This window comes from Chelon labrosus (genome assembly GCF_963514085.1).
Source record: "Chelon labrosus genome assembly, chromosome: 22".
In the NCBI taxonomy this organism is placed as follows: Eukaryota; Metazoa; Chordata; class Actinopteri; order Mugiliformes; family Mugilidae; genus Chelon; species Chelon labrosus.
The window spans coordinates 11,362,601-11,379,435 of NC_140355.1; the positions used below are offsets into that span (position 1 = coordinate 11,362,601).

Here is a 16,835-nt window from a genome sequence, read left to right on the forward strand (position 1 = left end):
CAAGATGGACACTCGCTCTGCATTTTGACTTCAACGACGGACTAATGAGTAAAGAACATATTTTTTTTCTACTTATAAAAGCACTGTCGTATTTAAAAAGCTATGCAACTAAAAGCTTGGGTTAAATGGCATTTTAAAAAGCGATGGAGAGAAATCATCAGCTTCAAGGAAGTCGACTGTCCTAGAAAGCGGAAGTGGTGACAGTGAAGTATTTCATTCCGGATGTGAGTCTTTGCTTCGTCGAGCAAGTTCCTGGGTCATCAAAACAAAAACAGTCACGGCCCATCACTACTGTCAGTCTGTTGCATTGTCATCATGCTACTGAAATCATGTTGCATTTACGGCACCGGAGCCTTTTCAATTATACTATTGATCCTCGGCATTTCTCTGGTTTTGTCCAGCGTGTTTCCACATCTTCTACAGTCGGTGGTTAAAAAGGTAAGCATCTTGTTTGGGCTATTTATAAGCTCTAACGTTAGATAAGCTAACGTTTTGGTGGCGGCTAATGTTAGCTTACTTAGCTTAACTGGACAAGACAACAAATACAGCCTGTCTTTTTATAGCCTTTAAGTTTCATTATGAAGATGTTGCTGAATTTATCTTATTTACAAAAGATTATAAAGGATTTAGCGTGACCCATAGCACCATCTATTGCTACGTGCGTTTACCAAGTTTTAAAAAAATATATATATTTCTAGCAGTTCCGTTATTATTATTATCATTGTTGTTATTTCTGTTGTTATTATGTCAGTTTTTAAGCTTAAATGTGTTTTAAATGTGTGTTGTTCATTGTTGATCATTTTTTTTGCTGTCATTTTAACTTAACAATAAAACTCCTGAAACAACCTGCCTCCAAGTAATGTGTTTTAGTGTAATTCATATCTGTCAATATTGCATATCTTACAATATTACACAACCGTTTCCACAAGAATAATTGTGCTTTGATATCCCCAGCTTACTCTAATCTTAAGTAAATGTCATTTTACCACTTGCAGCATGTGTGTGCAACACCGCCGTCTGTCATGTGATGTGAGGCAACTTATCATCAGCTATTTGGGTCAAGTCACACATTTTTTAACCCACTGCCCTTTGTCCCTTTTAGGAAGTGGTTTTAAAAAACGGCACAGACACGTTTGAGGCCTGGGAGAATCCACCGGCACATATCTACATGCAGTTTTACTTCTTCAATCTCACAAATCCCGAGGAGGTGCTGCTGGGTGAAAGGCCGGCTGTGGTGGAGATTGGGCCATATACATACAGGTGAAACAGGAATAGGAGGCTTGGTTTCTTCATTCATTTCCTGAATGTACAAATGACAAATCGCACAAATAATGGGAACAAAATCTGTCAACTGTCGGGTTGGCTTGCCAAGAAGCTGATTATCGTATTTGTCTAAACACAAAGAAAGGCATTAAGAGAATGAATGAACAGTTTTGGTGAGTCAGCCTTAGGCCTTTGTATGATATTCAACAAATGTATGTGACAATGGAGGCAGAACCTTGTCTCTTCAACGGGCATGGATGGAGACAAAGGAGTGTAAAGAGAGCAAACATGAAGAGCAGTTTAGACCAGAGGACGGCAATCTTAGGAAATATTGAGGATGATAACAAATCTTATGAAGATGCAGTCCTTAAAGGCCCTGACCACAGACTGCTTTTTTGGGTTATTCAAGTTGAGTTACAAAAATAATCATACAAGATTTAGGTTTAGAAAAGCCGAGTCACCTCCGCTCATCTTGTTTATTTCCTTAAATTCAGATTTTTCAACTTCTACTGTAAACCACGTGATTCTCCCATAACTTTTTTCTTTTCTTAAAGTTAAACATATTAGTGCATCTGTGTGTCTGTCCACTCTCAACAAGAGCAAACACAGCTGAGATGTAAGAATTGCATAATTGCAAATATTTAGACATCCTTCTCTTTCTGCCAAAAACAGCTTTTATTGTGTCCACTCAGCGTTACTGAACCAACCTTGTGATCCACTTACTCACCCAGTCCATGCTAAAGTTCAGTTTATCCTGTCAATCCAGCTTTGGTATTTGTCTTCACACACAGCTGATTGTTTTCTTATCTTTGTTGACCGAAATTCTTTACACTAATACAGTAAGCTGTTGAATCTCATAAAACATTCAAATGATGCTAATGTAATATTATATTGAATACTGAACATGAAAATTAGAGAACAAACTTACATATCGCTGCAGCTTTGTGGCGTGTCAGAATATGACCTTAAATTGACTGATATATTTTTCTCCTCAGAGAGTACCGGCCTATGGAGCAGGTGGAGTTCCTGGATAATGGCACTAAAGTAGCAGCTGTAAACCCTAAAACCTACATTTTCGAGCGTAACATGTCCCGAGGTCCAGAGAGTGACCTCATCAGGACGGTTAACATCCCTGCCGTGGTGAGTATTATTCATTTATGCATTAATTATTCATTTTATCAAACAGCAGCATAGCAAAGAAGCTGTGTTTTTGTGATATCGAAGTACATCACTGGAGGAAACGGCCATAAAATATCTATTATTAAAGCAATAGATATTGATTATGGCAGGAGGAGACTGGTGCGATAGATAAAATCATGAGGAAGGAAGATTATGTGGATATATTTAAGCAACTTCAGCCAAGATGTTAAAGCAAATGGGTCTTCCAAATGGACAATGGCCCCAAGCATACTTCCAAACTTGTGGCAAATGTCTTGAGGACAAAGAAGGTATTGGAGTGGCCATCACAAAGCCCTGACCTCAGTCCACTTGAAAATCTGTGGGCAGAACTGAAAAAGGCAAAACTGTGTATGAGGCCCACAAACCTGACTCAGTTACAACAGTTCTTACCCAAGTTACAATAATTTAAAGGAAATGCCACCATAAAGTAATATAAGAGAACGTAAACTTATTCCTCAATGGGAATATGATGCAAGAGAAAAGTTGAAATAAGTCTTTTTTATATATATTTCACATTTTTAAAATAAAGTAGTGATCCAGACTGACCTTAGACAAGGAATGTTTACTGGGATTAAACGTTAGGAATTGGGGATGGCTGAGTTTAAACATATCTGATTAAGGTTTACATAAACTTGATGAGGTTTTTATGTATTATTTAGATAAATGATTGATTCTTTTACCTGGCAACCCTCTCCTTCTTTCTCTTGGCAGACGGTGATGGAGAAATTTAAGGACCACGCGTTTTACGCCAATATTATCTCCTCCCTCATGAAATACCTTAACACAGGCCTCTTCACCACCCGCACAGTGGGAGAGCTTCTGTGGGGATATGACGATAGCCTCCTTGCAAGCCTGAAAAAGTTCCAACGTGACCTGGATGAGGTTTTCGGACTCTTCTATAAGGTCTCATTTAAGTATTTATTGTATACTCTGTACAGACTATTAATACAGTGCATGCATTTGTGAAGAATCAAGTAGGACATTTAGGGGGTTTCTTGTATTCCTGCATTGATGCGATTCCTTATTTTCTTTACAGAACAATGCTTCAAACGATGGACAGTATGTGTTCTTCACTGGTGAACAGAACTACAAGGACTTTGCTAGAGTGGACACATGGAACAATGAAAGGTCACTTTTCCAAATCATTGCAATGAGCTATCTCTCCTTAAATCCAATCACTGAGAATCACTGATCACATGCACTTTAGGTATGATCGTAACAAGTGATTTTATCAGTGCCACAATGGATCGTGATCAAGGCTAGTTGCATCTGTTTGATAACACGTGGGCAAGAAAAATGAGAGTTTCCTGCAGATGTTTCTTGCCATTGTTGTATCACAGCTGATAGGACACTGTTCGCGACCCTATCTATGTAAAGATGATAGTATTTAGATTCAATATTTAGCTTAGTCAACTCCTTATCTGAGGCAGTAAAGAACAGTCACTCACTGGCCCAAGACTAGCCTCAGTTATCCATGTCTTTCTATCATCTGTGCCTTTCTTTTAAACCTAAACGACTCAGACTGTTTGAGTTTATGTTTTCATATCTAACACTGTGCTGTAAGAAGTAGTTTTGAGAAATACACACATTTCCAGAGGATTGCTGTACATCTACTGGAAGCCTGTTTACATACTTTTAAAAGCAAGTAGAGTACCAGTCTTTTAGCCTGCCAAGAAAAAATGAGGAAGTGGTTTGATGCTGGTCAATACATAAAAACCGCACATCTTTTAAAAAAAAAAACACATGGCACATGATGCACATGAAAGCATTAATTTGAAGTTTTCTGTATATGCATGTAGGTCATTGAGTTGGTGGACATCTGAGGAATGCAACATGATCAACGGAACCAACGGCGCCTTTTTCCACCCAGTCATCACCAAGAATGAGATGCTCTACATGTTCTCCTCTGACCTTTGCAGGTGAGTGAAGTGAGAGAGTGTTTCTAGTATTGGCTTAAAAGACTTGTTTATGATAATGTGGATTTTTTTGCCTTACACATAATTTTCTGGTGTCATGCTCCTGGCTTGAGTTAACTAGTGAAATGCTCCCTCCTTAGTCATCCTCAGCATTATCCAGGTCTGGATATTTGATTAAGGCTTCCACTTTAGCCTGTGTTGGCCTCTTGAATGAGGCCACTGTTAACCAAAAATATAAGCCCTCTTTGTTGATTTGTTGTGCATTCACATACAGGTCAGCCAACTGCTGGCTGTGGTTTTGAAAGTACAGCCAAGGTTTATGAGGCCGTCAACTCAACCTTTGAAACATTTTGTGCTTTCCAGTAAATCAGCTTACAATAAATGCGTTTTTGCCGCCAAAAGTTAACCACCATGTGACTCTGTTTCATAGGTCCCTGTACGCTCTGTATGACAAAGATGTGACAGTGAAGGGGATCCCTGGGTATCGATTCGTTCCCCCCGCCGAGGTGTTCGCCAACGCGACTGTCAACCCAGATAATGCAGGCTTTTGCGTGCCTGCTGGTAATTGCCAGGGCTCCGGTGTGCTGAATGTCAGCGGATGTAAACAAGGTGGGAAATGCCTCAAGCAGCTGGTCTGAATGAAACAAATAAGGCAATGTTACATTGTGCCACTCAAGCAGATGTTCTCTGCAGAGCTGATTTAACGTGAGGGCAATCCAGTCTTGGCTCTTTTTCTGAATCGGTTTGGTTTAATCTTGTTCTCGTTGAATCTTTTGTGTGTTCAGGAGCTCCCATCGTAATGTCTTCACCACACTTCTACCAGGCAGATGAGAAGTTTGTTCAGGATGTGTTTGGCATGAAACCTGACAAGGAGCAGCACCAGACGACCATTGATATCCATCCGGTAGGTATTGCAACTAGTCATATTTCCTCAAACACTATCAAGGGCCTTTATTTACCTCAGCTACAGAAGGTGACAGACCTCTGTTTGAAGAAGGCTAGAGGAACCCCTTTCTTTCTACTTGCCTCTTTTTGATAATTATAACTTCAGTAAATTTTATTGCAAATCTGCTGTCATTTGCCCTGTTAAAGCTGCTGCTTTACAATGTTAATAAAAACTCAACAAGCTCTGTAACCTTTTCAAAGTAAAAGCCCTTTAGTGATTCAGTGGACAGAAAGCCTTCATTTTAAAAGAGGGCTTTTATTGTCAGTAAAAGCCCTCTTATAAAATAAAATGGGACAGTAATACTTTCGATGAGTAACCCAGAACAGCAAAGCATTGGAAATGGCAAGTTTAAGTTCACAAAATAAGATAGCAGAAGTGTACATTATGCTTTTTTTAAGGATGCACGTTATAAGACGGGCACCGTCGCTACGATGTATTTGGGGGCAGGCCTTTATTTGATTGTGTCTGGTATTAAACCACCACTAGATGGTGAGCTCTCTCTCTCTCAGCCCTGTGAATGTTAGTCACAGGTTAACCATGGGTCAGAGCTTCTGTTGGAAGCAGTGGTTAAAGATTAAAGCAGCAGTACATGGTACGGAGCTGTCACAAAAGATAAGCCCTGACAGCTCTTATCTTGACTAACACTGTAATAACTTGGTTAGGGGCTGTAGTAAATCTTTGATAAAGGGACACGAACTGAATGAAAATCGTTTCTAGTGTTTTGTGAGACCCCAAGACGAAAGCAAAGAGAAGATACTGTAAATGATTTCGTAACAGTCCACCTGTCAAAGAATATCTCCTAATAACTGTAGAAAATAGTAGATAACAAATTGCTTTTAATCCATAACATTTATTACGTTTATCTACTTTAATTACTGCAAGAAAGCACAAAGATACAAACTGTGTAATTACAAATGAGTTCATTATGAGACAAACGTTGTCTGTTTTGAACTGTTCTCTAAGCATTTCTATTTTTAAAGTCCGCAGTTGTATAATTTCTCTAGTGAACTGAAGCCTAGCTCTCAGGTGATCAAATTGAGAAATTAGCTGTCATGCATGATCATTAAAGATAAAAACCCAGCATAAAACTATGACATACTAAGTCACATACGCATCTACGCCCAGATCTCAGGCGGCGGGATCGTTAGTTCAAAAGGAGTCTTTGAACCAGTAAACAAGCTACTGTTTTCCCTGTTTATCCTCCGTCCCATACTGTAATCATCGTTGTGCCACTGCATGATATATTGAGACAGATCAAAGTCCTGTAACGTCTGCTATAACTGCTGGGTCGTGATGCCCTCAACACTACCACCTTCACTGCCTGCTTCAGAGATATTTTTACCTGCAACAAAGGTGCATGCCTTTAACATTGCTGTTACAGCAGTACTGTGCAGAGGTTCACAATAAAAATGCTGCAAATCATTTTGATTTTTCAGTTGCATCGTGTCATACAAAATGCAGTAAACGGAGAAAAGGAAATGAATCGCAAGTAGGTTGAAACTTTTGAGATAATGTTGAGATAGAGGCTGTAGGGTTGTCTAGCTGTTCATCTGAGGTTGTTGTCATGCTGCAGAATGAATTTTGGACCCCTTAAATGCCTCCTTGATAGTATTATGTAATGAATCCTAACACTGTATTAGGCATCTAAAACAAAGCTAAAACAAACAAACCTATATCCAAGTGGCTTCTTCGGTTCTGTTTCCAGTTTGTTCAGATTCAGAACTGGAAAATCCAGTTGGATGAGTGTTAAAATATCTCTAAGAAGACTTCAAGAAAAGTCCAGGTTCCTTTGTTTTGGATATATCATGACCTGGATGATTGAGAATCTTCACAGACATTGCATTTGCGCCATGAAGATCTTGAAAATAATAAAATAATTCTGGACAATATGTGCTGCTTGATGCTGACGATTTAATAATCAGGCACAGACGTTCATGAATCAGGAGTAGCTGGGTGTGTGTTTCGTTTGTGTTCCTAACAAAGTTTAATTCTGTTTTGCAGCTAACAGGAATCGTAATGCAAGCAGCGAAGCGTCTCCAGATTAATGTCTATGTGGAGAAAATGGACAGGTTCAGCAGGTAAGCTGCTCATGTTAACCATCAGTCTTCTGTTACTCAACAGTTGAATCTTTTTTTTTTGTGTGTGTGTGTGTTTCGTAAATCTCACCGTCCCTGTATTGGATTCAGCTTTAGCTTCAATATCTATATGACTAGCCATTTCTGCGAAGGCTTGCCAGTGAGATAACTGTGCTGCAATTATGCCACCATCATCTTTATGAGTGGACTTTTGGACAGCCAGGCTCACTTGCATCGACACGGCATTGAAATAAAATAACAAATATTATATTCAGCTGTTGTTGTGGGGTCTCTCCGCCTTCAGTCTGGTGTTGATCATTAAGGTCCAGTAAAATGATGAATGAATACATCTCGTTCCAGTTTATAACAAACACACCCAAGCCGTGACAGAAACAACACTATGTTTGACAGATGAGATAATGTGCTTTGGATTCTGAGTAGTTTTGCAAACTACTACCAGGGCTTTCAGTTTCTGATGCTTAGCATGGATTTTGATCCTGTGGTGGAAGTTTAAGTCTCCTGTTGATAAGGAAGCATGTTTTCCTAATTCCTTAATTTGCTAAGCAGTGCTGTCCGAAGCAAGGGATTTTACTTTATTATGCAACTGATTTTTTGCTCATCTCCAAGACTTTCGCTGAGTTTGTGACAAGACAGCTCCACCTCAGTTTAAATGGAAACTTTCAGTCATCCAAGTGTTGGCTCATTTGTGCAAGAATAAACTCAGAAACGATACAACTGTGATATTAATTGTGAACCGTTGCAGTTCGGGCGTTTGTTATCAACAGGGCACAGTTCTTTGCTTTGTGACATACTTTAAAGCTAATACAAAGCATTTTAATATAGCCTCCATTATTTTATTTCGTTTTCTGTGAGGTAATGAAAGTGTTCACTACCTCAAAGAGACGTGTTTGGAAGATTATGACTACAGAAAAACATTGTTTTATATTTATATTTTTTTCCTTCAGTGAAACAGGAAACGTGAAAACGGTGGTCTTCCCAGTGGTTTATCTCAATGAGGTACAAACACGCACACACACAAACACACCTTATTTGTCTCAGTATGCAGATCAGAAATCCCCATCAATTTAATATCAGACTGAGAAATAGCTTGCAAGAGCCATAATCGCACTGAACAACTCAAACAATAAAGAAATAAAAAGGGGGACCTTAAGTCACCTTAGTTTTGTTGTACTTGTACAATGACAATAAAGACATTCTATTCTATGCTGTTCTATTCTATATATATATACGTATATATAAAATATAACTGCAATGATAACTTTTAATGATCTCGTTCACACTCAGTACGTCTGTCTGTCGTAAACGTACCACTGCTGGATTCAGTCCTTTGAAAATGAGGCTAGTTGGCCCACCTTAAAACAAATGTCTGTGTTTATGTTGTAATAAGGCAGTCCTGTTGGATGGTTCAGGTTGTGATATATTTATGAAACGGTGTCTGTTAAGTTAAAAGTCTGGAGTTCAGGTCTGTTCGGTCTTGCATAACTGTTTGGAGATGAAGGCAAAGCAGCTACACTCGTCTTTTCAAATGATCCTTTGATATCTTAACAGAGATCCTAAGGAAATTCTAGTGTAGGAGGTTCAAAGTCAATCTGAACTTTAGACGACATAACTTGATAGGAGAGATCCCATGTTTCAGATATAATTGGAAATTCAAAATCAATGCATGAATGTAAATTCAAAGTAAATTATCTCAGTAGCTACGTGCCGCTTTATAAACTAAAATAGCAAAGTTCACCGTTTTGCCCACAGACAAGCTAGCATGTATTTTTTGTTAATTGTTTTCTTACATTTCCCTCGTCCTTCATCATCTTGTCAGAGCGCCCTCATTGACGACGCCTCAGCCAAGAAGCTGCAGATGATCGTCTTGGACAAAAATGTCGTGGAGAACATTCCCTTCATACTGATTGGTCTCGGCCTTCTTCTGGGAGTAATCTTCATGCTCTTGATGTGTCGACAGAAAGTCCCTGAGGTGAGTGTTGTGACGTCATTAGAGCTGCAACCTATTGTCTGTGAACTGTTAAAACATGTATGAAAGGCCTTGAAATCCTATAGATTTACTCTGTTATAGCCAAATGGAGTCTGGTACATGTCATTAAGATTTCATTGTAGGGCGTAAGGAAGGAATAAAAACATCTCTGCACGCCTTTTGGATAGTCCTAAAACCAATCAGAGGCTGTTCGTCTTATTTTTCTGTCAGTGAATCTGTTCATCCTTCCAGGCTCCTAGATTTTTAATTGCAATAAAATAATACAAACACAGAAAAGCGCAAAATCTTCATGTATGGAAATTAGACTTGACAATATTTTACATTTCTGTCTGATTAAACAACAATATAAGTTATTTTATATAGCAGCTATTTCTCATCACAAAAACTTGTTAATTGCTCAGCATTAAATATGTTAAATGTTCATCTTTCAGAGCACTACTGCTGAACGACAGCCGCTACTCTCATCATAGCGCCCAAGAGGACGTGAAAGGACAAAGACTGCTGTGTTTGCAGCATAACGTTTCAATGGGTCTAACATTTCCTCCATAAATCCCCAAGTAACAGCTTCCACTGATCACCAGAATCAACTTTTTAATAGTTTTATATGTTATTTGTTTAAGGAAACAAACTGAAGAGGACGGTGTGCTGTTTTTGTGTTGTTTACTAGGTTTGGGGGGAAACAAAACCGAGGTTGGGATTGAGATAACCTTAACTGAATACTTGCCAAATCAAATTTGTCTTGGAGAGTCCGCTTAGTCTGAGCAAATCAAACCTCCAGGAATATAAGCGGAATAACACTATGCTCTTATTCGACCATAGCCATATTTGTGTGTGTTACTGCAGGGTTTCTGAGTGCGCTTGAGAGTGCAACAACTGAAAGATAAATGTCACTTTGAGTTTGCTTTAAGTAGAACAAACTCTAGCAAAGTGACAAAAGTTGAGCTGCGCAAAGTGACAGCTGACTGAATGTTTCATTTTTTTTTAATGTAAATAACAATATTTGCCTAAAAAGCTTTTTTTTAACGTAAAATAATGCTGAGAATATCTCAGTTGAAGATTTTAGTTTGGACTTTTGTCTCAGCGTCTTGGTGCATGAAGTGTGATGTGGATCAGCTTCATTTTAAAACGGTGTTCTTGTAGCCAGACCCAACACGCCTACGGTATGGGTGCATGTGTGTAAAGTGGAACAGGAGCCAAGCAGTATTCCTCAGCAGGTAGCAGGATAAAGGGACAACTTTTTGCCAGTTGTGATGTCTAGATGGTTTGAAGCCCACCAGGATATTTTCTTTCCCTTAATTCCAGTACTTGTCACAAACTTTAAATTATATATAATTTCTACTTATAGCTCTAAAATCAATGTATGAGCAACTTCAGTGACACTACTAATAAGTATTTAGGAAGAAAGAAAATTGTGTTTGAATTTTTAACCTGTTTGTCTATTTTTTATGATTGTATTTTCTGACTTTATTGAAGGCTCGGTGGTAAAACCATAGTTTTTCTCTTGGGCTATGGCTGTTTAGATGTTCTCTTAAATCTATCTTCTGTCCAGCACTACTCAGAATGGCTTTATAATGTGCAATGCTGCAATCTATGTAACCACTATCCACGAGCAATATGTTCGTTTTGTGCGTTTTCTATGTAAGTGATCTTGTTTACACTACTACTCTATAGTCGGATCAGAACTCTACATGTAATCACTGTTTACATAATCTCTATAGGTCATATCTGTAACCGTTTGCACATTGTCTCGTCTGCTTTAATGAATTTGCTTTGGTGTCCTGAAGGCGTGTTCGCAGGTCATCCATAATTTGATCAAGTGCTGAATCATTACTTACTTGCTCTTTCTGTGTTGTGCAGAGTTCACCAATAAAACTGACTCGCTTTGTGGCGAAATTCAGGGCATGTGGTACAGATTTTTTTTATTCGTTTGTGTTTAAACACTTTACCCTCAAACCTGTTTGGGGCTTTTGTTTTTGTTTTTTTGGTACATTTTTAAAGACAGATTACATTTGGCCCTACTTCCTAATAAAATTATATCTTTCAAAAGAGAGCTCATCCTACATGTTTTGGCACCTTTGTTACCCACAGTGCGACTGCATAGCATGTATCATAGCATGTATGCTAGCAGTGGCTAATGTAGGCTACTAGCTTAAGGATTGTATGAAGAGCAAGCTATGGTAAGTAGTAACTTCCTTCTAACTCCTCACCCACAGTTTTTTACATTACCTTTTTTAATGTTTTACACCTAAGTTGTATAGTTAAGTTCTTCACAAGTAAACAAACTTCTCCGTCAAGTTATCCTTTAATCAAGTAATGAGGAAGAGATGTTTTGTCGAGTAGCATAACTGCTTGTTTGTTTAGTACTTTGAGACTGTTATAATGTTAACCGTTTTATGTTGATGCTGCTGGTTTATTGTAGAAGTAAAGCTGCATGTTAAATACTTTATCAGACGTTCTGCTTGAAATATAACTGTTCATGTGAGAGACGGCTCACGTTTTGTTTTGCGTATTGGTTTTTAGGACTTAATGACACACAGTGTGCTTATTTACTGTCTCACTTGAGTCGAGAATATTCTGCACTTTATCTTAGCGTAAGGTCAGGAAGCAGCTAGTCAGTAAATAAGGCCTGTAACAAGATCAGTTGTTTTACGTAAGTAATGTTGCCAGGCAAAAATACTGAGAAACACCATGTATGGTTTAAAGATGTTGATATGTACTGGATTTTCTTTTCCACTTTTATCAAAGCCAGGTTAGCTGTTTCCCTCTGCTTCCATGTTTATTCTAAGCTAAACTAACCAGTACATATCCCTACTTTTAGTATTTAGTATTTGCTTTAAAGTCCCCAAAGCCAGGGGAGTGCAAGTTTCTTCTGTTCATCCAATATGTCTGTAAAAGAGAGGTAGGCAGGCTGCCCCATTCCCCAAGGGGGTTGGAAGAAAATTCAAGAAGGTGTTTGATTAGATGCAAAGTTAGGACACGCCCCCGGGTGCAGGATGACCCGTCTGCATTTTTTTTAAATTTTCATTTAAAAAAAAAAATAATAATACAAATTCCAGTAAGTGTAAGATACCACGAAGAATTAATTTAAAATATTTATTTATACTGGTGTAAAGAAAGCATATAGTGAAAGACAAAAATACTCAAACACTGAATACACTGTATTCACACTGACTTTCACCTGATTTTGTTCAACCCAGCAGACAACAAGGGGGAAGTAAACGGTTGAATCATGGCACACATACCGTTACCGTAAGATACCTCCGACGTGGAATTGTCCTCAATTTCCAGGTTAAAGTGTACTTTGGATCTCCCCAGATAAACTTTGACTTTAGGTCTCAATATAAAAACTGATAAATACCACTGAGCAAGAGATTTGCAGCTCCATCTGCCAAACAGCTCAGCCTTCGTCATTAAAGCAACAAATTAGTGAACCAGTCATAGGGTGACTCCTCCCAGCCCAATTAAAACCTTTAATACAAGTAGCAAGCGACACACCACCAAACCCGTCACCGAACAGCGGGTCCTTTGAGCTTCATCTGCGAAAGGATGAACACTCTTCAGGAAAAAATCATCATCCTTTCGGTTGTCCTGTCTCTGATATGCTTCACCCAGGCAAGTAAATGTTTATGTGAATGTTTATGTCCTGTACAGGAATGTTTACTTTGTCTCTCGTGTGGTTTTGATATTTTGTGGTGTTAAAGGATCTTGTCTCTACCTTTGCAGGTCAATTCAATGCCTTTAAACAACGACTGGAATGGTTTGATCCAGCGGACCAAACGGTCTCTGCTGTGGCGCTGGAACAGTATGAAACCTGTTGGCACCAGCTGCAGGGATAACTCTGAGTGTGGCACTAAATACTGCAGGTATAGTAGAGCTTTCCAGTCATTTTTAAGCCTAAACTTTTGACAACTTTTAGAAAATAATACTTAAAATACAATTCATTTGCTACTTTAAAGGCAATTAAGTGAAAATGTGTTTTTCCTCAAATGCTTTCCCAGCAATATAAAACTGATAGGACAGTAAACAAAACTGTTTTTTTATAGATTTTACACTGTATGCAATCTCTGTGCTGTGTTGTGTCCACGTGTATTTTGCAAGGCATGCACAAAGTCAGAGTAATGACATGGCAATAAATCTTATCTTTACAGGAAAAATGTTTGCTCCTTCTGGAACATCACATGAAGAAGAGACAAAAAAACACAACTCGGTCAGATTGGCCGCCTGCAAAACAAACATCTACCTTATGGACCAAATCTACCTGCCTCTAAATCAACCTCGCCTGAAATTCTCGCTTTAATATTCCGGCTTGAGTCGAAGACGTGTTATCCGGGATGTCCTGGAGACTCTGTGCCTTCCGCTAATTCATCTGATCTGGCACTGCAGCAAAACAAAGCTGTAAACTCTGACCATGACCAGACAGGCTGTATAATCTGAACTCAATATAAATATTCATGCAAAGTTTGTGAGGCGCTCTGAGTTTATTGGTTCATGTTATTATTATTTATTTATTTGTACATATTGTAAACAATGTAAATATTCAAATGTACTATACATATTCTTTTTCAACTGTAAAACACAAAACACAAATTAAATTATTCCTCACAGTTCTTGATACGCTTTCAGTGAACTTGAAAAAACAACTTCATTGTTAAAAATGAGAAATACTTTTAGAGTTTTTTGACAACTTATTGTATTCAGTTTTATTTTTCTGGTACAGCTGAATATAGGTGCTTTGGTGACCGACCAGGGGATAAACTTTATCTCATCTACCTCCACTTTTCCAACAAAAGCCGAAATAAAATAAAATAAAAAATGATTAATTTCAAATAATCGTACATGCATACTGCCAGTCTGTGTGAACAATGAAAAGAAACTGGTCAGTGTCAAACTTTTATCATAAAAATAGCGGAGTAGCGTTGGGAATTGTGGGGATTTTCTTAACCGTTTTTAACTAATTTCTTAGGGTGTGGTTTAAAGACGACACATGTTAAAGCTGCTCTAATCTCGTCTATGACTTGGTTAAAAGGTGAATGGCCTTTTATCATGTCTGTGGCTCATCCCAGCCCTAAAACACGTCTCAGTGTCAGACAGGGAGAGGCCTTCCTCATGTGACGTCATGCTGGGAAATACACTGATCAACCACAATGATAAAACCACCTACCGATGACGTGACTAACATTGATGGCGTCATTATGATGTAATGCAAAACCTGATCTATGTGAACCACCTGCATATTGTTGCAGACCAAGCACGGCGCCATGGCAACGGCAAGGATAGGCTCCTTGCGTCCTGGTGCATGTGTTCTCCAGCTAAGCGATGCTCCCGGCCATTCATGTGACGCAAAACAAAACCAGGTCACTGTCGTCCATTTTTCTGCAGTCTAGTTCTGACTAAACAGTCCCATACAAAACAAACTGTGCCGCACAGTGTCTTCTAACGCCTTTCTAACAGACCTAAGGTAGGTCTGTAGCTCGTCTGACAGGTCGTACTACATTGGCCAGCCGTCACTCCCCACATACATCATTGACCTTGTTGCCGTTTCACTTCCTTTTCTTCCTTTGTCCACTTTTGATCACAGAAGACTGAGCAGTCACTTGAATCCCTTCACTTGCCAGGTTTTCCTGCTTCTAACACATCAGCTTTGAGGACAAAATGTTCACTTACTGCCTAACATATCCCATTCACAGAGAGGTACCAGGATAACAAGATTATCAGTGTTTTTCTCTTGACCATGTTATGGCTGATCGGTGTACGCCCACACCTGCATTTTCACATTCACCTGAATGTACAGCAGGTCAAAGACAGAGGAGCGACTGGATAGTGTGGCATCTCCTGAATCATTCACGTGGTCACATTTTTCACAAGGTTAACATTTTCCTGGGGCATCCATCTGAAAGACGTGCACTGGTGCAGAGGACACCCAGGGCCTTGCATCCATTTACTACGAACAGAGGACAACTCTAGACAGTGTAGGGCCAGCAAGGATGTCCTTATTTTATAGCTACGTCCTACATTACCACCATGTGGATTATGGCTTTAATGTGAACTTTACCAAAATTCATGGCAATCACATGATACCCAATTAAACAGATGTTTTAAACGCATCAGTAGTTGTACGCTGAATGCTCGTTTCCGCCACTAGAGGGCGCGCTGAGCCAGTTTAATGAGATGAAAACTGCATGCGTTATCTAATTTATAACATAATATAAATTGTTTAGGCATTTTTATAATTACAAAGAATGACATATTTTTTTTTTTTTACATTAGTAAACTGAAATAAAAGAACTAAGATAGAAATTAGAAATATGTTTATTAAATATTAATAATAGTGTGGTCTCAATGTTAAATTAGCACAGTTAATTATTGTGCTTTTACTCTAATTAAAGTTTAATCGTGATTTAGCATTTCATATTTTTTAGGATTATTTCGGGCACTGGGGTGTGACAGGTTTGTAGGATGTGATGTTTATTTTTATCGTCCCTAAAAATAAATAAATAATGTATTTATAGGTCTTTAACTCTTTTCCTACCAGGTGTCTTGGATACTTTGAATTGCAGGGACCTCTCTCTCCTCTGATTGGTCGAAGCCGCCGTGACGCAACATGTCAGCCAGTCTGAGCTGAGCGGTGCTGGAGCGGCGGCGTGGAGAGACCGCTGTGTGTGTGTGTGTCCGGGGCTCAATGACGGACCGGTTTCGTATTACCCAGCTTCATAGTTAGAAAATTCCTGGATAAATCACAGAGTTTAATCGGAAATGTCCGGAATTTGTTCCGAAAACGTCAGCTGTAAGATGCAGTTTTGATGGTTAAGTTGCATCGAGCACTTGCATGCTTTTTTAATATTTTTATTTTTTTTTATAAAGAATGTTTGCATGATTTCGGACCTACACCTGCAAAACAAAGTCACCTGCAAGAAGAGGATGGTTATTACCTTTGATCGATGACTGTTTTCAAGTAGGTAGATTGTTATTCTGCAAATGCTTCTGTGCTTTACTTGTGTCTGATGTGTGCTACTTATGTCATGAATGTGTGTTCTTTAATGCATGTGTGCACCCTTTCTCATGTTGTCCTAGTTAAACCACTCTGGATATTTGTTTTCATTGTTAAAACCAACCCCAAGGCACACATACCTGGCCTTAAGGTAAGATGTAGGTCAGACATGACCTCTGTTTAATTCCTGAGCTCCTCCTGAAACTTAGCCTCCTATAAATACAGTACAGACCAATGATGGTGCTGCTGCATCATTACAGAGGGACATCACTCCTAACAAGCAGCATCCTGACATGAGTCTGTTTACCAGCTCCAAACTGGGCCTGGGACTCCTCGCTAGTCTCATCCTTCGTGTTACATGGCTGACTTGACCTGACAGACATTCCCAGAGAAATGGCTCGGTTAATCATCTCTGTGTGCTCCAGTACGCCGAAGAGAGAGCTCTTTGCCATAGATTTCT

The 16,835-nt window shown here is 38.9% G+C and overlaps 1 protein-coding gene across 1 annotated transcript; it reads left to right on the plus strand.

Annotated features, from left to right (window-relative positions):
- Positions 1-260: 260 nt before the first annotated feature.
- Positions 261-11,518, plus strand: scarb2c (scavenger receptor class B, member 2c). Its single transcript, XM_084571640.1, has 12 exons — positions 261-438; positions 1,103-1,260; positions 2,259-2,403; positions 3,154-3,345; positions 3,479-3,570; positions 4,242-4,361; positions 4,789-4,967; positions 5,144-5,262; positions 7,306-7,382; positions 8,345-8,396; positions 9,217-9,369; positions 9,819-11,518. The coding sequence occupies exons 1-12, from the start codon at positions 316-318 to the stop codon at positions 9,855-9,857; spliced, it is 1,449 nt and encodes a 482-aa protein (XP_084427766.1). The 5' UTR covers positions 261-315; the 3' UTR covers positions 9,858-11,518.
- The last annotated feature ends 5,317 nt before the right edge of the window (positions 11,519-16,835 follow it).